General features: G+C 42.9%; 1 protein-coding gene across 3 annotated transcripts in view; it reads right to left on the bottom strand.

Moving 5' to 3' along the window:
* PUS7 (pseudouridine synthase 7) overlaps positions 1–22,904 on the bottom strand; it is a 57,982-nt gene that overhangs the window by 3,704 nt on the left and 31,374 nt on the right. For all 3 annotated transcript variants that reach the window (XM_030885227.2, XM_045288975.1, XM_004702600.3), the window contains 8 exons: positions 13,686–13,814; positions 13,211–13,336; positions 9,699–9,760; positions 8,730–8,890; positions 7,150–7,276; positions 4,999–5,100; positions 3,271–3,400; positions 1,957–2,048 (listed from right to left, as the gene is read on the bottom strand). In XM_030885227.2, the coding sequence (XP_030741087.1) occupies positions 1,957–2,048; positions 3,271–3,400; positions 4,999–5,100; positions 7,150–7,276; positions 8,730–8,890; positions 9,699–9,760; positions 13,211–13,336; positions 13,686–13,814 (929 nt within the window). The remainder of the gene's footprint in view (positions 1–1,956; positions 2,049–3,270; positions 3,401–4,998; positions 5,101–7,149; positions 7,277–8,729; positions 8,891–9,698; positions 9,761–13,210; positions 13,337–13,685; positions 13,815–22,904) is intronic.

Raw genomic sequence — 22,904 nt, 5'->3', positions numbered from 1 at the left:
CAGGAACCCCCCAGCCTACTGCCCCGAGACACTCCAATCCCGAACAGAAAGGATCCCTGAAGTCACTTATTTTTTTTTTCAAACATTGTCTTAGGTTTATACAGGAAATTAGTTTCCCACTTAACCATTTCTGTCCTTCCATAATGTCTCCTCATCTTTGCTTTGGGGGCAGATGCTGTCCCTTTGGTCTCTCGGAGTTGACTGTCTGAAGAAGCACATTCCTTGTGTGTGTTACTGCTTGTTTTATAGGCCTATCTATTATTTGGCTGAAAGGTAACCTCTGGGAGTAGCCTTCATGCCAGTATTCAAGAGTATTTTAGGACAATGGTCTCAGGCTTCTTCCAATTCCTAACAGTCAAATCCCAGAGTCTGGGGTTATTAGGAATTTGAATTCTGTTTCACATTTTTTTCCTCTTCTCACAAGGACCTTCTAGTGTGACACTGGTCAGGGCTGCCATCGAGCACCATTCAGTCCTCTGGTCTCAGGCTAGAGGCGGCTGTGGTTTGTAGGCGGATTTCTTTGTGTTACTGTCTCTATCACTCTCCTTTGTTCATGATGGGAGGAGGTCAAGTTGTACCTTAGATGTCCACTTACAAGCTTTTTGTTTTTTGTTCCACTTACAAGTTTTTAAGACCCCAACCTCTATTCACCAAACAAGGAAGTAGAACATTATGGCTTTGGTTTTTTCCCCAATTGTTTTATTGGCACATCATTTACATATCATACAATCGAATAGATTAATCTATCAAGGGCATTGTATAGTCACCACCACATCCAGCATTATTTTTTGGCAAACCTCGTGCCAGTTGACTTAGATTACCTATGGAGCTGGGGTCCTTAGCTGTCAAGCCATTATACATCTGTATGTGTGCTCCAGTGGAGGAACTCTTGTGGTATGGTAGGTTACTGGAGACTGGGTAACCTTAAGATCGGCACTTTGAACCTACCAGCCAACCCACTAGGGAAAGATGGAGCTTTCTGCTCCTATAAAGACTTACAGCCTCAGGAAATACATAGGGGCAGCTTTATCCTGTCCCACAGGGTCAAGTGTTTGTGCATAGGCTTCTTCTTCAAATAAAAGCCATCCAACTTAGCCAGAAAGACTCCTTATTAAATTTATATGCATTTTTTATGATAGCTTCTCTAACCTCCCTGGAGTTATTAACATGAAAAGGACCACGCGTCCTAACAAGAATATAATCCTAACGCTGACAGCCTCTCAGACAACATGCTCTGGAAACCTTCCAAGTTACTGGCGGGAGACTCTTGGTCAGGAGTCATCCTGGCTTTCCTGAGTGGAGGCTTAGCCATGGGGTCCCGTCTCAGGAATTCCAAGTCTTCATGAAGAGTCCCTTGTGGTCAACCCCCCAAAAGTTGAGCTAAGCTTGGCTCTACAGATCGCTGGCAGCTCCATCATGAGTGCTATCGGTCCTGGTTCTGAGAGTGCAATCTGCCTCAAGAGCAGTGGTTCTCAACCGGTTCGGCTGAGACCATCGGAAAACACCTATTTTCCATGGTCTTCGGAACCGAGGCACCGCTCCTCTCTCCGTCTCCAGGATTAGAAATGAGTATTTCACAATATGATTACATATTGTTTTGTGATTCATCACTATGCTTTAATTATGTTCAATTTGTAACAATGAAAATACATCCTGCATATCACATATTTACATGGCAGTTGATAACAGTAGCAAAATGACAGTTATGAAGCAGCTACAAAGATAATATTATGGTTGGGGGTCACCACAACATAAGGAACTGTATTAAAGGGTCGCAGTATTAGGAAGGTTGAGAACCACTGCTCAAGAGGAATCTCACGGAAAGCTGTGGCTTGCCCAGACTGTGGTGAGAATGGATTCCAGTCTTGGCCCAGACTACTGCTCTAACAACAAACCAACCAGACGCCGCTTCCTGGAAGCGAAGGGGCTGGCATGGCGGAGACTGAGCAAACTTACCGGAAGCAAAAACTGGGGGTGGTTTCCCTTCCAGGTTGTCCACATCGGTGTTGAAAAGTGGGATTTTAGGATCATCATATGCGACAACTTCCCTTTAAAACACACAAAGAAAGAGTTTCGTTTGTGAACTTTCATGAAAAGGTACTAATCAGCACCATTTATGTAGCAAGGAAGCATAGGCCCACATGCAGGAGCGTTCAGTAACAGCAGAGAGCCAGACCGTACATGCAAGTATTGCCTTTTATGATTATAGAACAAGATGACAGTTGACCCCAGCCTATATGAAAAATTCAAAATGCTTTTCTAGAATGGAAATTGTTTAAATAGGAGGTGCTAAAAAGAAAACATCATTTTGTCCAGATGTAAACACATTCCTTTCAGCGTGGTTCTTATCAGCAACGTCTTGTTGCTCTTGAGTGGGTAAAGGAAGGCACAGGCTGACTGCCACTCTCTTACCCAAGCCTCAGAGAACGACACAACCCCTAGTGCTGGGTGTGTCCATTCTGGTGGTCTGCTCATTCATTCTGGATTCACTGCCTTAACTACCAAATAAAGCTTTAGAGAATATATAAAGGTACTAAAGTAGATCAACACAGTACCCTTTTCACTCTGGAAGTCCTTCAAAACCATTAGATTAGTCTTTGGAACTCAGCTATTTCTGAGCATAGAATGGTTCTAAGGCAGTGGTTCTCAACCTTCCTAATGCCACAACCCTTTCATACAGTTCCTCATGTTGTGGTGACCCCCAACCATAAAACTATTTTCATTGCTACTTCATAACTGTAATTTTGCTACTGTTATGAATCAGGTGACTCCTGTGAAAGGGTTGTTTGACCCCCAAGTTGAGAACAGTGTTCTAAGGCAACCAAAGTTTTTAGAACTAGGAAAAGAGGGCATTTTACACACTCCAGTAAAAGCAAACTTGTTGCCAATGAATTGATTCTGACTCATATAGGACAGAGAAGAACTGCCCCTGTGGGTGTCCAAGACTGCAACTTTATGGGAGTAGAAAGCCTTATCTTTCTCAGGAGGAGCAGCTAGTAGTTTTGAGCTGCTGACCCTGACCTGGGCTCCTGTTGTCTACACAGCTCTTTAATAATGTAATGGTCTTTCATGAAAAGGAAAACTAAGTCACTTTCACTATTTGTTTGCATTCAAAATGACACCATTATTCCTTCATAATCAGAAAATCCCCAGTCGCATGAGTGGTGACAGCAACAACTAACATTTACAGAACACTTATGTGCCAGGGCCTAAGCAGCGGTTAAATCCTTTGATAGTAATGGATCCCTGCCGCATTAGACTATGACTTACCAGCCGACGTTCTGAGGGCGGACAATGATCTTCCGGTAGGCCCCCGATAAAGAATAATCTCGGATTTTGTGTCTCATGTTGTCAATATCAAGATTGTCAGCTGTGAGCATTTCCCTGTAGGCGTCACTAACTAATACAAAACATATCAAGTTAGTAAGTCTGCAGCCCCCCAGCAAGTGACGTGGAACCAGACCACACATGCAATAAAGTACAAGTCCACTGGGATCACCCTCCTACCCCGGTTTACAACCCAAAGCATGTTCTATAAAAAAGCTTGCTATAAAAGGCCATTTTATCTGAAGTTGCTAAACCATAATTTATATGTGCTCCAAGTTGGAATATATACAAATGCTCTAAACTCTTCCTGGAAGAAGGTAGTCATAAATAAATGTATAAAAATAAGAGACCTTGTTGGAACACCATCTGGTTCACCCTTGAATCTGAGCAGAAATCTTTTTCATAACACCTGAGAGAGGAAGTCATGCAGCCTTTGCTTGAATGTCTCCATTTACCAGGCTCTTATTTCTTGGTGACACATGCAACTTTTCCCAGGTTAAAATACGACTTCTTGTAACTTGTCGATTGCTTTGGAATACAGCGAACTAACCCTATCCACGTGCAATAACAAGCACTGGGACTTTAAGTCCCTATTCCGGGCCAGACTGGCTCCCTCTGTTCCGCCCTCCTTTTCTATTTCCCTACTTCCCATCAAACCCCTTCTTTGCCTCAGGGAGTACGGGCTATGTTCAACCGTCACTCCAGACATTTTTCCTGGAGACCACTATCAAACTGGATCTTTTCTAGCTCTGCAATAGCTCTTTGAATATAAACGTGAGAATTTATATTGAACATCATTAAATGTCAGCTGCAGTTCTCTTTATTTATATTTTTCATACAGGATTTTGTTTTGTTTCATATAGGATTTTGTTTTGCACGGCTCACAAATACAATATGTAGATTTGTTTACTCACATTATTCACAAAAAATGTTGGACAGAACAAAGTCTTCAAAGAAAGACCTCTCATCACACACTGAGAAAAACTGAGGCTCCTGATCAACCTCTTGACTGAGAGGTCAAGGAAGCCTGACTGAAAGAACTGTGTCCTGAGTATTTCTGATCCTGAATTGTAACCCGTTAGCTTCCCAATAAGCCCTCTAATCTTGAGTACAGTCTATGAGTTGTGTGGCGACTGCACCAGAAACCAGCTGAGAAATAAGAGCGTCCTGTGGGTCAGATGGTTGCTATCAAAAGTGGTAAAGGATGGAAGGTAAAGGCATGTCTGACCTCTGCCTCACAGGAACGTCTTGGGGTGATGTTGAGTTTGACTCTCCTTGCTCTTGTTAAGTCAAAGGAGGTCAGATGCTGTCCCCACAACCATGAAAATTTCTTAATTAAAAAAGTACTATGAAATGAAAAGTTCCTACTTTTTGAATGGATATATCAAAACTCTTTTTCACCCTCATGTGGAATAATGAAATTCAGGAATTAAAATAATAATCCCATTCATGCTAATAATAACACTACCACCTCTACTGTCATCTGAATAAATTTTAGAAGACTTTTTATAAATCATCAGTTTACATGTTTAAAAACTACATATTATTTTCTAGTCTTATGGAAATCAAAGTTATAAGATTTGATGTTTTTCCTCCCCCTTTCCATTCTTGGCAGCCCATGGCTTCATAATGTCAGGCTTTCTTCTAACTATTCCCCCACAGACAACTTACTTTGATGCTTCGGGTAGATGACATCGAAGCCAGGCAAGGGCATCACCACGTCGTGGATGGAGTGATTTGTAACATCATCTTCCTCAATGTACGTGGCTGTGGCTGTACATTTACAAAGGAACAAACTAAGGAAACAGCTCAAATATCCTGACTTCAATCTTCTGCACATATATGCAAGCCAGAAGGGCAAGCTCATATAGGGTCAGAGGCCGAGGAGGCGTAGGACAGTCAGTTAGCATGGACGCTCCCCCATCCTTGCCATCCACCAAGAAATCAAAACAAGTTCTGAGAAAAAAAATTTTTTTAATGGAAATGGAAAACATTTTATTTCTGAGTTGCATTCTTGTCCTTGGAGAAGGTCTACCTAAAAATAAAAATCAGTTCATTTTTGCCTTCATAAACACATTGCAAAGTGCAATTTGGAAAGTCATCACTGAATTGCTTTTTGCCGAAAGAACAGTTTTAAAAATGAGGTCGGCCTGTATTTCGAGGCTAAAAGAGGGTGGCCCAGTGGAGTGCTCTTGGCAACAAAACAACAACACGCGCACACGCACAGTGCAGTCAGTATTGTCTTTAGGGGTCTTCGAGACGGTAGCGCGACCCTGCACAACGGAAGGAGACACTGCCGGCCCTGGCCGGCCTCACAATGGTTCTGTGGGCGCTAGTGTCGGCAGCCCGTGTCACACCATTTTGCCGAGGGTCTTCCTCATTTTTGCTACCCTCCTTTCCCAAGCCTGGTGTCCTTTTCCCGGGCCCGATCCCTCATTCAATACTGAATAAGGAAAATGTATTTCAGTGGGGGTGGGGGGTGGGGGAATCATTAAGCTTCCTGAACAAACAAATGAAAACTCACAGTGGTTTACAGGGCTGCTGGCACAGGGAATGGACAGGAGGTGGGCCCCATGTGAGGGCAGCTACCAGCAGGGACCTGAGAGGGGCACTGCATGCAGGCAGACAACAGAGAGGCAGGCAAGCACGACCCTGAACCCCTGCTTTTTCTTTTTCAGCCAGCTGTGGAGTCGAACATCTGAAAATCATGACGCAGTCACTTCAAAGCAATACTGTGAGCGGCCCACTGGAAGGTCTAAGTGAAGGGCTTCACACCAAGTCTGGCGCACAGTAAGGGCCCAAGAGCACGCAGGTTTTTCAGTGCTGGTTTATGACCATTGGTCACAGAGTGAGCAATCCGCAATGCTTGTCCGATCATGGCCCACATATAAAGGGAGCTCCTGTCTGGCTCGAGCTAACAGAAACTCTTCAAAAGCGGCCAGCGAGTGGAAACCAACAAAGTCTCCGGAAGCCTGCAGTTATCTGCTAGACCCACATTAGTATGGGTTAGTATGGGAAGGGATTTATGCCGTGGGTTATGGATTTGAGTTGTGTCCCTCAAAGAGGTATGTTGAAGTCCTAACCCTCTGGTACCTTTGAGCAGGATGATGGAAAGAGGACCAATGAAGATATTATCTGTTAACATGTGGTCATACTGGAGCACAACTGCCAGAAAACTCACAGTGGCCACAGGGCAGAACTTCCCCTGTGGGTTTCCGAGACTGAAACTCACTATGGGAGTAGAACGCCTCATCTTTCTAACAGCTTCTAACAGCTTGCTGGCTTTGCAGTTAATAGCCCAACGAGGAACCGACCATTGCCCCACCAGTGCCTGGATACCAGAGTTATGAGGGGGAGGGGGTCCACATCCAATCTGAGCCCTTGTAAAAGACAGGATGCCATACGGAGATGCGAACACTGGACAAGCCAAGGCAGACCTGGGGTAGAGACAAGAAAGGATCTTTCCCTACCCTTCCCGGGGAAGTAAGGCCTACATAACTTTGATTTATAAAGACGTCCAGCCTCCGAAACCACGAGACAAGAAATTTGTTCTTATAAGCTCCCCTGCATGTGGTGTCTTGTATGGCCCCCCTAGGAAATCAATACACGCATCACAGTTTACGGAGAGAGAGAGACAGAGAGGGGGACAGAGACAGAGAGGACGTGTATGCAAAAGAAACGAGTCATTCTCAGCTTGCATGGCCTCCCAGCTCAAGCTTAACCTTGTCTTAACCAGTAGCCGGGTCAGGTTCCCAAACTACCTGTGATACATCACTGCACCCGAGTTTGGCAGAAGACAAACTAGATACTTTGGCCTTTTACCTCCTTTGAGAACAAGGTCCCCTGGAACAGGTTTCAGCCCATACTCCTCTATCCTCTTGCTCACCATGTTATTCCACACATAGCTTTGGTAGCTATGGATATACATTAAGCGGTTATTTCTTGGTATCTGGAGGGAGGGAAGCAAACGCACACAGGAAATATATAAATATACCTTCTGAATGTCAAGAGCACTGCATTTTCTATCACATCTTGCTTGCTTACTTGCTAGCAGTCCTGGCTCAGAAAACATATGCTTTAAATCTGCCATCTTCCTAACGGGTGACAGACACATTGTCTCTAGTTTCCAAGACCGAACCCCCAAGACTAATGGGGGCTAGCAACCACAGACAGCTGCCATAGGTCCCGTTTTTATCCACATGAAACAGTAGACTCATTCAACCCATAAAGCAACATAAAGCAAACGCTGCATGGGACTTATTGCCTGATTCAAGTCACAGACTTCAGACTCATGGAATTTACAAATCAGTTATAGAGCTAGCAGGGCTTTCTTGCTTCTAAGGAAGGAGAAAACATCAATGACTGAACAGGCAACAGATTTCCGAAGGAATCCTGTGGTTTTGCTTTCTTGACCTCTGGGAAGGGGAATCAGGACTTCCATGTCAGGGTTAAGCCTGAGCGCTGTGGATGACTGAGACAGAGTGCACTTGCCAGCACTCCCCATTCTCCTCACCACTCAGAAACCTTACCACCCAGGTAAAAACACTTCTCACAAATCACCCAAGGATATTTATTTAGACCTCTGATGCTTGCAAAGCTTAGCAAAACCTGTAAAGAAAAAATTTAAAGCCATAAACCATCTCGACTAACATCAGCTCTTTAGCTTGCTTATCTACGCACAGCTCTTAAAAAGACGCCATTCCTAGGTTATAGACGACCAACTCACATACAACCTGTGGTTAGGAACCACTCCGCGTAAAACCTACGATATTAAAAATGAGGTTCACACCAAGGTTTGTCATAACAAAGGAGTGCTACTCAGGCTTTGAAGCATTGCTGTTACTGTATTCCTCTGCTACAGATGTTTTGGTGTATCTGCAAATGTTTCCTGGATGTCTTTTATGCATAGAAGGAAAGGTACACTATAACCTGGGTAATAAAACAATGGACTGACTGGTTATGAACTGTATCTAATATTTTGACTTCTGCACACATTTAGATAGATGTAGGAATGGAACTCAATCAGAAGCCAGGGACTGCCTCTGATGACAAAGAAAAAGAGAATTTTAATGTAGCTATGACAGAAAGATGTCACAACAATGCATTAAAAATGTTTCAACTACCAAGACACCTAATGCAAAGTCTAGATGGAATGTTTTCTTCACACCTTCGCACCCTCCATATTAATCATGACTGCTAACCCTGCTCCCCTCTTTCACTCCTCCCCCACCAACTTTCAGGGTCTGAACAAGGATCACCTAGGTAAAAACACCTCTCACAAATCACCCAAGGATATTTATTTAGACCTCTGATGCTTGCAAAACTTAGCAAAACCTGTAAAGAAAAAATTTAAAGCCATAAACCATCTTGAGCCATTGCCTCACTTCACAAATTGCACTCACTATGCCAAATGCAGAGACTATATTCTTCATTCCATATTTTGAAAGTCCTCGAAGCAGCTGCCCTTCCACACACCTTTTGACAGGTAGTTTTTTGAGGGCAGCAGCGGGCTCTCTGGTCTTCGCCCACTCTTCCCTGCACTTGACCAAGTACCCCTTTTCAGCTGAAAGACAAAAAGAGCTGCAGTCATACAATGTGCTCAACAGACAAAGTCCCTAAGATGCTTCCAAGAGGAGACAACACTGGAAGCACCATCTGACTCAAGGAACCACAAAGAACTGCTGTTCACCAGAGAGCAGCGCCCGGGAAGTGAAGACAAAGTTCTAGAGTGTTTCGAGAACAATTTGGCTTTGTCCTGCACAATCGAGGATTTAAAGCCAATCATTGCCATTGCACAGTTGACTAATCATAAAAGAAATGCTGGATACTTCTGTCAATGCTCATTTTCTTTTTCCACCATAATTTTCAAATTTAATGAGTTATTTTCCTTAAAATTAGGCAATTTTCTCTCTTTTCAGTTAGAAAATAAACAATCACCCAAAGTGGATATAATAACTGACAAATTACAAAGTACTCATCATATCTTTTCCCATATGGTATGATTTTAGAGATGCTTTCTGAGAAGTTTTACAAACTCTTTGAACTAATTAATAATCCTTAACGTGTTTCATCACATTCTTATAACCAGTTATACTGTGCTTTCGCAAAAAATGGATTCCTATGTTGAGATTTAGTCGTCTGTGGAAAAAACAAATGTATTTGTTCCTTTAATAGATTAGATGAGCTAAAGAGTTTATAGATTATAAGCATCCATTGTAAATATAAAACCCAAAACTAATATAGGGAAATATTTACACTTATTTTATTATAAAAATAATTAAAGAACATTCTAAAATAACTATATTCTAATTTGCCATATTCAATGCAATATATTCTTCTTTTTTAAAATTTGCTGTGAATTTTATTCTTACCTCCAGAACGGGGTTTCAATATTAAATCCATGACTTCAGTCCAGGCATTTTGTAGTATAGCTCTAAAATTAAATAGGCAGCATTTATTTTCACTTAATTTTGCATTAAGATAAATTTAACATGCCCAAATCTTTGTTAAGTCAACATATGATATTTAGCTTTATTTTTTATTAAATTTTAAGTTAGTAAACAAAATTAAAGTTAAGATACATTTCAAATGTAAATGTCAAAAGAATTTTAAAGAAAATTAAAACTAAGAAAAAATAATGCTCATCCATAACATTTAATTACCATTTTAGTTTTAAAACACTATTAATAACAAACAAACAAACAAACAAAAAAACGCTATTAATAGTATAAACTCAGACTGCCAAATTGTTAGAACAAAGTGTTCTTGTGTTGAGGGAGTACTTGAGTAGGGGCCCACTGTCCATCTGTTTCCTTAATACATGTACACAGATCTATTTCCCTCTCATCATATATAAATATATTTACATCTGTATATGCCTGATTTAGATCTCCATAACTGCTCTTTGCCTCCTAGTTCTTTCCTCTATTTCTTTGTACTTTCCTCTTGTCCCACTATCATGTTCAGCCTTCATTTAGGTTCCAGGAATTCCTCTCGGTTACACTGCCCTTGATCCAGCCCTGCCAGACCTCTTAGACCCTCCTCACCACTGATTTTGGATCACTTGTTGTTCCCTTGTCCCTGGGTTTGTTAACACCCACTTCCTTTCTCCTGCCCCCCCCTCTCCCATGTTCCCCTGGAACTGTCATCCTGTTGTTCTCTCTTCCGGCTTGTTTATCCCTTCCAGGCAGACATGCAGTGACAACAATATGCACCATCACAAGACTGAGTACAACGAAACAACAATAGAAAGTAAAACAACAGCTACAACAACAACAATAACAACAACACAAAAAACCCTATAAATAGTTCAGGGTCTATTTGTTGTCCTTCACGAGTGCTTTCCAGTCGAGTCGGATGGGGTACCATGCCCTGGGCCCACATCTGTTCCTGGGGACTTCATTGCTCTGCTCCCCCTGCTGCTCTGCTGCATGCCCCCAGAGGCTGGCTTTGGCATAGTGGGCTCAGGGCAGGCACAATTCCTGCGGTGTGTCTCTAGTGTTGTCCCTAATGATGCTATGGCGCTGAAGACAATGGGTGTACAAGCAAATGTGGTGAAGAAAGCTGATGGTGTCCGGCTACCAAAAGCATCTGAGGTCTTAAAGGCCTGAAGATAAACAAGCGGCTGAGAAACAACAAAACCCACATGCCTGTCCAGCACATAAGCCTATCCAGACTCAATCGCTGAGGACAAAGCAGGTGCGTAAGCAAATGTGGTGAAGAAAGCTGATAGTGCCCGGCTATCAAAAGATATAGCGTCTGGAGTCTCAAAGGCTTGAAGATAAACAGGCAGCCATCTAGCTGAGAAACAAAGCCCACATGGAAGAAGCACACCAGCCTACCCTGACATGATTGCTGAAGACAAAGAGGGTGTATATGCAAATGCGGTGAAGAAAGCTGATGGTGCCGGCTGTCAAAAGATATAGAATCTGGGGTCCTAAAGGCTGGAAGATAAACAAGGGGCCATCTAACTGAGAAACAACAAAGCCCACACGGAAGAAGCACACCAGCCTGTGAGATCAAAAGGCATTGAAGGGATCAGGCATCAGGCATCAAAGACAAAAAAAAACAAAAAAACCACACACACACACAAAAAATCATAGCATTGGGAATGAGGCGGAGTGCAGAGTGGGGATCCAGGGCCCATCTGTGGAAAATAGGACATCCCTTGGAGACGGGCCGCAGGGAGGTGACGAGCGAGTCAGGGTGCAGTGTAGCTATGATGAAACATACAAAATTGCTCTAGTTCTTGAATGCTTCCTCTCCCCACTATCATGATCCCAATTCTACTTTACAAATCTGGCTAAACCAGAGGATGTACACTGGTACAGAGAGGAATTGGAAACACAGGGAATCCAGGATAAATGAACCCCTCAGGACCAGTGGTGAGAATGGTGATACCGGGGAGGGTGGAGGGAAGGTGAGAGAGAAAAGATTACAAGGATCTACATATAACCTCCTCCCTGGGGGACGGACAGCAGAGAAGTGGGTGAAAGGAGACGTCAGATGGTGTAAGATAAAACAAAATAATAATCATTTATAAATTATCAATGGTTCATGGGGGAGGGGGAAGCAGGGAGGGAGGGGCAAAAACGAGGAGCTGATACCAAGGGCTCAAGTAGAAAGCAAATGTTTTGAGAATGATGATGGCAACATATGTACAAATGTGCTTGACACAATGGATCGATGTGTGAATTGTGCTAAGAGTTGTACGAGCCCCCAATAAAATGATTTTTTTTTAATTAATATAAACTCCTCAGCCATGTTCTAAGCTGCTATACATGTGGCACTGTCTGTGCTAGTCAGCTATGTCTTTATGTGCCAAAACTTGTTGGAAACTTCTGAATAATCTTTCTCCTATCTTAAATAACTTCCTGTATAGGCAAATAGAATACAGCTTAATTTTCTAATATCCTTAATTTTATTGCGTTTTAAGTGAAAGTTTACAGAGGAAATTAGGTTCCCATTTAACATTAATACAATGTCCTCTACGACACTGGCTCTACTTTTCTAACAGGTCTATCCCCGCTGTTCCCATTCTGTGTTCCACATCCATTCATCTCGCGTCTTGGCCGCCTCCTTAGGGTCGCTTTCTTATTTTAGAGCAAATGCTGACTTTTGTCTCTACAGTTAACTTATGGGGTACAGCGTTCATAGACGCTAGTGTTTATTTTACAGCCCACCTCTGATTCAACTGAAAGGTGACCACAGGGGTGGCTTCAAAGGGTTTCTGTATTCTGGTTAGCTTTATCCTCAGGTCCTCTATTCTTTTAGATGCTTTATGCATGGAATCACTTCCCTAATTTCTTTTTCAGAGTCATTTTTGCTGGTTTATCAAAGCCTAACTCATTTTTGCTTCTTGACCATGTACATTGCAACTCTGTTAAATTAGTCTATTAGTTCTAGCTTTTTTGTGGACTCTTTGGCATTTTCTATGTATAGGATATCTTCTGTGAGTGGAGATAATTTCACTTCTTGTCCAATTGGGCTACCTTCTACTGTGTTTTCTTGTCTTATTGTTGTGCCAGGACCTGGATATTGCCATGCTGTTATTCTTGCTGATCAAATTTGGAGTTCAAAGGGTGATACAGCTTTCCAGTGCACTGAAATTTACCTTTCCAAAAAAAAAAAGATAATCTCTAAATGGCCGGCTAGTATGGGTATGTGAGGAAGACCATGCTATATCCTTCAGAACCTTAAAGTTTCCACTTTGTGCATCATCTTAAACCTGAACAAAAACAAAGATGCAGCAGGCCACTCATCCAAATAGCACAAAGTTGTTCACTTACCCTAGATGTGAGGGTATCTAGAGATAATTAAAACCAAAATCATCTTTTTCATAAGACAGCTCATTTTGATAAAAGTTAAGCATTTAAATACAAACCTTCCCACTTGATATGTAGGGACGGCTGTAGTCCCGAATCTCTGCATTCCATAGTAGTTAATAAATCCAATCTCCTTGAGAGAGCACATGGCTTGTTGAACTTGTTCGTCAGTTCCTGTTATATTCCTGCAGAGGTACAAATAAGAGATAAGGGTCACAAACGTCTCAGCTTCAGGCTGGCTTCCCCTCCCGTCCCCTGCAGCTGTCACTGTTTCCTGGAGGCACTTTCTCTTCAGCACAGTATTTGAGGGAGGGAGGTGGCTTCTTTCCAAGATTGTATCGTATTTTCAGAGGGGTGAGGGTGTGAATACAAAAAGCACACAAGGTCTTGCTTTCAGGCCCCCTTGTGCCTTCTGTAGCTGTCACGCCCGTTGCTACAAGCTACCCCGGCCTTTCTTAACAACTGTTATGCAAGCAGAATCAAGATAAACCAGCAAGACCATCACAGGGGACTTTTCAACTCCTTGCTCTTTACCTGAGGACAACTGTGAAGTGATTTCCTTGAAGCTCTCCTAATTTCAAAGGGTTTTTCTGATAGCTGAAATTCCCCAGCTTAAAGTTCATCAAGCACTTGTTTAAGTGGGCAAGTCTTTGAGCAGTTATTCTAAAAACCAAAGAAACAATAGAAAACAGGTCAGAGTACAAAGATCATGGCATATTGCTGGAAACAGTCTTAGTACAGAAAATGGCAGCTCGGTACATGACAAACGCCAGGCTATGGCGACCGAAAAAGGCATGCCAAAGGTGAGTGGGCAGGCCTGCTTCCCCTCCAGCCTGTACCTCCACTACAAGTGAGGAAAACTGGTTCCCACCCAAATGAAGTCCCAGGGCCATATTTTATACCTCAAAGACTTTTATTCTATATCTATCAATAAAAATAATGATAATACCAACAATAAAGACGAATTTCCGACTAAGTACTTCTACTCTTGGGGGAAGAGGGTGGTGACAGAGCATAATTTGTAAGTATAAATAATGAAATAAGGTATTAAAGAAATGCACTCGCTTGCTCTAGTGGCAGTTACATAGCAAGTTCGATTCCCACTTGGCCCCTTTGGTAGCTTGTTGCAGGACCTCGGTTAGTTTTCACAATGTGTCAGCATTCTCACTTTTGTTTCACTCGCTCTACCTCGTTCCACCGATCTGGCCTCCTCGCCTCATCTTAGTTTTGGGGTACACGTTGACTGTTTTAGTGGAGTTGACTGTGAAAGGGCACACATTACTCACAACAGTTTATGTCATAGGCCAATCTACTATTTGGGGGAAAGATGACTTCTAGGAGTAGCTTGTTGGAAGGCACCTTAGGGCTAGTCTCAGGGGGTTCTTCTCGTCCCTAATAGTTCAGTAAGTCTAGTAGTTTTTAGGCATTGGAGTCTTGTTTTACATTATTCTCTCATTCTACTTGGGCCCTTCAACTGCATCTCTAATCAAAAAGGTCATTAGTGGTGGCCGGGCATCATGTAGTGCTTTGGAACTCAGGACTCAAGGGGCCATGGTTCATGTGCTGTCAGTGCTGTAGACCAGTTTCTTCTTCCTTCTTTGGTTTCCTTTCTTTTTTATTCCAGGTGAGCACAGAACAATAGGTGTCCTGTAGAGAGCTGCTAGGGTTGACTAGGGAAACAAATTCATAAGACACTTATATGTGTATAGGAAAGAGCTTTATATCAAAGGCAATTGTATATTGAGAAAACATCCCAGTCTAGTACAGATCAAGTCCAAAAGTCCGATATCAGCCCATATGTCTGACACTATTCTATAAATTCCTCTTCAGACTCATGCAACAAATGCAATGACGCCAAATGCAGGAAGATCACAGGCCAGTGGGTGGAAAGTCTTGTGGATGCAGTGGTGGTGGAAGCATCTCAGTGCTGGCGTGGGTCTCCACGTGGCTCCTCCAGGTCCAGGGCTCTAGTGTAGCTACATGTGTCTTGTCAGCAGAAAGACGAAGCAGAGAGTCGGTGTGTACCTGGCCTCCAGTGAGCTATTTATCTACGTGGCACCTCCAAAATGAAGTCTTCAAGCTGCAACCTGATTAACAGGCTAGACTCCACCCCTTCACAAGTCGACAGATTATGTAACGACCACAATGCTTATGCCCAAGCTTGAGACCCCAGATGATATTGATCAAACTAGAACTTAGAAGCATGTATAGAAAGGCACATGGGAGTACAGAGTGTGCATGTACAGGTATATCTCATCTCTAGACATATGCATATATGAGGGAGCTTCAAAAAGTATGTACAAAAAAGATAATGGCCTTTTTGGAACTTATTAAAGCACTTCCATGTACACATCTGTGTGCACCGAGTCCATTTTCACGTATGCATAATAAAACACAGAGTGGAATATTAAGAATATTTCCCTAACATAACCCAATCTCTCACAGGATTGGTTTACTGGGCTTGAAATCTTAGGACCATAATTAGCAATCTCACCATTACAACCAACCCTATAGCAAATAACTCTCCCTCTGAACACAGGTTGCAATGCAGGGAATGACTTAACATGACTCTTGGAGCCCTAGCCCTTGTGACTTCCACCAACCTACCTTTGTTCTCCTGACGGGCATAAGTAAGAAGGTGGGGGAAGATCAAGATTACAGTGTGCGATTCGGCTGTGAGTGACTGCCATCCTGTGGGGTGACCCACCTCAGAAGCAGGAGGGAAGATCTCACGGACTCCAGCAAGAGTCAGGAGTGGAGTGCGTCCTCTGAACCCCAAATGCCCGTGTAGTGATGATCTCCTTGATCCAGGAGATGGCTGTGGCCCCAGAGGAGTGATAGAGGAGCAGCAGCAGCACCAGGAGCCAGAGTATGAGACAGAGGGGTGGATTTCCTAGCCTACAGAGCAAGTCAAGCTGAGCACTTTGGGCAGGTGGCTAACTTGTGGAATGGGGTGCCTGGGTGAACTGACCCACAGACCTGGAGCTGAGTGCCTCTGGGTTGAGCCTTACCGCGGAGCGGCATGCCCTTTTGGCACTGATTACCGGCCCTAAAAGTGCTCTCTGTAACATTCCTGATGGAACAGCAATATCCTGAGCATGTCTTGTCTGAATTGTAACCTGTTAATCACGAGCATTGTCTGTGAGTGTGGCCGTGGCAATGAATTAAAAGAACCTAGCTGAAAAGCAGAGCGTGCTGTGGGAGACAGCACAGGTACATCCATGTATACTGCATGTGTGCACAGACATGAACATAGCATGTAATATAAACCTAAAGTCTACGTATCCTAGTGAATCATTTCAGGGTCACAGACAATCTGATACTCCACCCCAAATACTTCAGCACGTCTCACCTAAGAACAAACATGGAAACCTTCCCCACAACCGTCACGGCCACACTCAAAACACCTACTAGAAGCTCAACTAGAACTTGCTGCCGTCGCTACAAAGATCCTAAACCAAACTTCTTGCTGTCGAGTCCGTCTCCCAGTGACTCAGCAGCACCCAGAACTGGCCTGCTCCAGAGGGCCTTCAGGGCTGGAACGCTTCTTGGAAGCTCCCCGCTCTTCCACAGCCTGGCTGGTGGGTTCATATCATCAATCTTCCACTTAGCAGCCACGCACTTTAACTACTGCACCACCAGCACTCCATAAATTCAAACCATTGCCCAAATATTCAACCACGTGCCCAATTACCCCATAATATCACTTCATTGTTTGTTAGCTCCTTACATTACCTAATCAAGGAGCACCTCTGGCTGCTGTTTTTAGTAAGTCATCTGTGGAGTGAAAGTTTGAAATAGTGTGACTCCTTTATTCCTTAATATTTAATTTTTGCCTTTATCAACCTTAAGTTAATCAGGGTTTTATCCCCTCTCCCCGCCCTTTTTAAGGTTTTAGCTTTTGAGTTATACTTAGAAAAGATATCCTATTTAAGAGGCTTTTTGTTTTAAATGTAATTCTCCCAAGTTACAATGTAGCACTTCTCCATGTTTAAATCTTTGATTGACCTGGAATTTATTTTTTACAGGGAACTGAGGTTGCGGATCAACTTAAGTTTTTTCCAAATGGTTACAACAGTATGTTTCCTCCAATAACTTCAAATGTTACCTTTCAATGCATGCTAAATCTCTGAACATACCTGGGACCTCACAAAGTCTGTGGTAAAACTCGTATCTTGACAAATCCCTCAGGAACAGAAAAGGGCATAGGGATACCAGGAAGGTGAGGGGAAGGGGAAACTGATTGACACAACCCATCCCCCCACAGGGGGACAAGCAACAGAACCTGTGGGGGAAGGGAGACAGCAGTCGGTGTAAAATATGAAAATAGTAATTTATAATTTATCAAGGGGTCAGGGTGGTGGTGGTGAGGGGAGCTGATACCAAGGGCTCAAATAAAATGTAAATGTCTTGAAAATGGTGAAGGCAACATATGTACAAATATGCTTGATACAATTGATGCAAGAGCCCCCAATAAAATGATCTTTTAAAAAAATTAAAAATAAAGTGAAGAGCAAAAAACGGATTATCTTTTCATTTCCATTTTCCCATGAATTTTTTGAAGCATTCTTGTGGTATTCTATATTAACTAACGGTTAACTACCCAAGTGCCTTCAAGGTTATATTTCTATCATGTTCCAGCCTTTATGGAAATTAGCCCTCCTTTATTAATCATCTTTCTCACACCTTCTACGGCTTTGTTTTACACCTGAATTTCCCCACACTAACATTATGGTTAAAAAAAGGCCAATCTATGTCTATTTTCATTAGCATTAATACTACTAATACTAATGTAGATGCTAATCCAATTAGAAAAGACACTGTTATAGGTCTTATCAATCATTTAGTCAATTTTTCAGCTCCCTCAACAACATCTCCATATTTTCTTTAGAGACACTGGACACATGTTTAAAGATCTGTATTCCGAGCATGTTACTTTTCCCCAGTGTAAGAAAACCACCTTTCCCATTACAATTTTTAATTGGTTATTGTTTGTATATGGATTTTTATATATTCATTTCATAATTATTCTACATATGAATTTTTCTTACCTTTTATAGCTTTCAATAAATTCCTTAAGTAGAAACAGTCTTACCCTCTATAGCACACAGCAAACTAATTTTTATGCCCCTCATTTCTGAAGTTTGTCTACTTGCCCGAGCTAATGCACCCAGACAAATGCTAAGCGGCAGTCTGACGTCGTCTCTAGCAGGCTGACTCTAAAAGCCATGAAGCTTCTAACCGTTTGCTCCTGAGAAACCCACAAGATGCTCTTTGCTTCAGACGCACACATTGTTTCATCCACCTAGCCCTGCTACAGTAAAGAGGTTATTTTTTATTAGAGATCATTTTGTATAACAAGGCATTGTATTTACAATGTAGCAATGCAGGTCATTAGGACTGTTTTCAAAGTTACAGACACTGTGGAGCAGTACCTCTCTGTGAGTAAGTGGTCTTAATGTTTTTCTACAATCAGATTTCCTTTGAAAACATGTATGTTCTGAGAATGTCTAGGGCACTTTGATCTTTCTTACTCTCGGTCAGCATCAGGTGCTGGTCCCAAGTGCATTCCTGCTGGCTTGAGCAACCAGGAGTCTCATTTTGGCTCTGCTGGGGGAATGCAGACACTGAGTGGGTCTGGATGTGCATCCTGGCCCCAAAGTGCCCACAAAGACCTGGCAGTGCAGCTAGCAGTGGAAACAGCCTCACAGAAGCACATGTGTACTACTTTCTGGCAGGCCTGTGAAGTCCCAACATGACACGAAAAATTAAATGGGAAAATGTATCCTACTCTCTAGTGACAAATATGTTATTTCTGAGATAGGCAAATGTTTTTCAATTTACTTGTACAATCCAAGCCTGTCGTGTGTTCTCAAGAAATTCTTTGCTGAAAATGTCCTCTTACTTCTTGAAGACATTCAACCAGTTCCTTCGTGCACTGTCTTTCTGAGGCTCAGCTAGTTCAATATGTAGAGGCAGCCTGGTTCAGGCTTTTGAGAGAGAGAAAGTCACTGCTCCATCAATAAATATAAAACATGGGAAGCTGGCCAGAGAATCAAGGAAATGGGTGAAACTTGTACTCCATGTCCCCCACCTGTCCTCCTGCCAACCGAGGCCCAAATACAGAAGAACAAGTTCAAACAACAGTAGAACAGGCATCCTCCACTCAGGCCAGCTGCCAAGGAGCAGCAGGTCTAAGGGAAAAGGGTACAAGCAGTCCATTCAGATATTAGGGGACAAAGGTAGGGTCATTAGGCATAAATAAATCTAAGAGTCCTATCACACAGAAGCCAGCAAACACAGGCTCAGTGTAAACAGGGACAAACAGGAGGAGCAGACTTTCTCTTAGGTTACCACTGCTATGGCAACTGAAAGAATAATTAAGAGTCCTGAACAAAAAGAGTCAAATAGGCAACTTGGCTGCCTGGCAAGTGTTCTGGAGACAGAGGTGCTTACTGTATGTTCTATTTTTCTCCATTTTCCCACACCCACTCTCTGAGACACAATTCAACGTTTTAAAGTTTACAATTCAGTGATTTTTAGTAAATTCACAAGGTTGGGCAACCTTGTCACCATCATCTAATTCCAGAACATTTTCATTATCCTGTGAAGAAGCCTATTGCATGGATACTCCCCATTCCTCCTGGTTCTCAGCCTGACACCCACTAACCTACTTCCTGTCTCCCTGGGTTTCTGGACAAACACAGGCAGTCCTCAACTTACGACAGGCACTGCTCTGACAACCATTCCGCCCAAAGTCAGTTCTGACTTAGCTGAATGCCCCATTTTGGGGGTTCTCATTACTATTGTCCTTTAATTGTCCTTGGAGGTTGACATACTACCTCTGAGAATGAAAGCATCAACAAAGTACATGTTGTAACATTTACGTAGAACGCCTTACTAGCAATCCCACTCACTTGCGGCTGTTGAGATGTATAAAATACAACCGCAAAAAACGGACAGTGCAGTGTGGTTTGCTGTCACTTGAATGCATACGTCCTAAATCGGAGACTACCTGTGGACAGAACCACATACTCTGTGGCTTCTGTGTCGCTTTCCCCTTGAGCGTGCTGTTTGTTAACCGTGCACCCTGCTGTAACATGCATCGGAACCGCCCTCCTTTCCCGGGCTCTTGATCACAGAAGAGACCTCTACTTCTGAACCCCGAGCAGAAAACCTTCTCTGAGGTTTCAGTGGTTCCCAGATGCATTTGGCCTACCTTTCCCTTTTCAGAAACAAACAGTGACCTCACTCGCAATGGAAAATGTTTGTACTACTATTATGGGCTACTACTATAGCCCATAATCCAGGATAAGTGTGGGTATCTGTTTTTGCAGCCCCCTAGGACCATTCCAGTGCCCCCCAGGGGGTGGTCCTGTCTACTCTGGGAAGCACTGAGATGTTGACATTTGTGATGCTGTGTACAGTTTTCCTTCTCAGAGCCTTGATCAAGCGCTGTGGTTGTAAATAACCATCAAAGGCTGTGAATAACATGTTCGTGTGAAGAGCTCACTTTTACACAACAGGGATTACGTGTGTGGTGATGTAAGCAGCCCGACACACAATCAGCCTTTCTTAACAAAGCAAGAGACTGACAGACCGGCCCAGACTCAGAAAGAACACAGGCAGAAACAAGCAGGAAAGGCAATGGGCTGCTCTGAATGAGACGGTTCCTGCCTGAGATCCTGTTGGAATTTGTAGGGGACTTGAGAGCGCCCTCTGAGACTGGACAAAACCCTGTGTACCCCAGAATTGTCCCACTCTGCAGCCATTAAAATTGTTGCAAGGCTGAGTGGGCTTATCCTGTTGGCCAGTTCTCACGGGAAAGGCCAATCGGCCCAGTCCCACACATCCACTGAGCAAACTCAGGGTGCAACCTGCATCCGTGAGATAAGTGCTGCTGGCGCTCAAAAGACCAGCGTGGAGGTGTTTCATAGGCTCTTACTAGGTCAACAGGAAGAGAATAAAAGCAGCACCGACTGTGAAGATAGATCAGCACTGTGACCAAGTGTGACACCTGCTGGCTGTCTGAGGAAAGAAAGAAATGCCTTCAGGACTCAAAGGTTCTAAGCTTTGGCATCATAAGGAGAAAAGAAGGGGCCTTCTACTCATGTAAAGAATTATAGTCTCTCATAACCTCACAGGGGCAGTTCTACTCTGCCCTATAGTCATTATGAGTCACCATCAACTCGATGGCAGTGAGTCTGGTTTTGTTTATTGTGGGGTTCTTATCATAAAATAAAGGAAAATAACAAGATGCCATCTTTTGACCCTCAAATGAGCAAATTTTAAAAATTTAAAATCATCTTGGGGGCTGATTCATGGGAACTAGGATAAAGGTGATAAAAGTAGTATCAATCACCCTTCTTTGGGGCAATTAAAGTTTGCTATCAAAAGGGTTCACATTCTAATGCTAGGGAAATAGATCTATGTGCATACACTTATATGTTAAGTATTAAGGCAGCAGGCAGACATTGGGCCTCCAATCAAATACTCAACACAAGAACACTTTGTTCTAATAACCTGGCATTCGGTGATGCTCACCTTCCCTACACAATCGCTGAAGACAAAATGGGTACATAAGCAAACGTGGTGAAGAAAGTTGATGGTGCCCAGCTATCAAAACATAGAGCGTCTGGGGTCTTAAAGGCTTGAAGATAAACAAGAGGCCATCTAGCTGAGAAGCAACTAAGCCCACATGGAAGAAGCACATCTGCCTGTGTGATCATGAAGTGTCGACAGGATCAGGTAACGGGCATCAAAGACCCAGAACAAAAAAATCATACCAATGTGAATGAGGCGGTGGGCGGAGTAGAGGCCCAAAGCCCATCTGTAAACAATTGGACATACCCTTACAGAAGGATCACAAGGAAGAGATGAGACAGTCAGGGTGCAGTATAGCACTGATGAAGCATACAATTTTCCTTTATTTCTTTAATGCTTCCTCCCCCACCCCAACTATCATGACCTCAATTCTACTTTACAAATCTGGCTAGACCAGAGCATGTAAACTGATAGAGATAAGAACTGGAAATGCAGGAAATCCAGGACAGATAAACCCCTCAGGACCAATAATGAGAGTGTCGATACCAGGAGGGTATGGGGAAGATGGGGGAATAAGGAGGTAACTGATCACAATGAGTGGCATATGCACTGCCCTCCCCCCAGGGGAATGAGCAACAGAGGGGTGGGTGAAGGGAGACAGCGGATGATGTCATATATGAAAACAATAATAATTTATAATTTATCAAGGGTTTGTGAGGGGCGGGGAGGGATAAAAAATGAGGAGCTGATACCAAGGGCTCAAGAAGAAAGAAAATACTTTGAACATGATGATGGCAACATATGCACTAAAGTGACTGACACAATGGATGTATGTATGGATCGTGATAAGAGCTGTAAGAGCCCCCAATAAAATGATTTAAAAGAATTCATATTCTTCTTACTCAGTAATTCTATTGCTAGTTTATTTTAGCAGTTATCCCATATGTGTGTCAAGCTTTAGCTACAAACATGCCTGCTTTGGAACTGCTTAGAACAGAAAGAAATGGGAAATAACATATTTTAAAAATGAGGTACTAGGTGATCAGTACGGGAACTTTCACAATTTGTCTACCTGGCAACCATGAAAAAGGATCAGACTGGTTTCTAGGTACTGACATTACTTATTGTTCACAAGGAAAGAAACATTTATAGAACTTGTTGGTTTAAGAGGGGAAAAAGTCCCCAGTTTCTGGGCAGGGTGGGGGTGGG

Source organism: Echinops telfairi, unplaced genomic scaffold (genome assembly GCF_000313985.2).
Source record: "Echinops telfairi isolate 266 unplaced genomic scaffold, ASM31398v2 ScPeMD7_23;HRSCAF=83, whole genome shotgun sequence".
Classification (NCBI taxonomy): Eukaryota; Metazoa; Chordata; class Mammalia; order Afrosoricida; family Tenrecidae; genus Echinops; species Echinops telfairi.
This window is presented reverse-complemented; position numbering and strand designations above follow the sequence as displayed.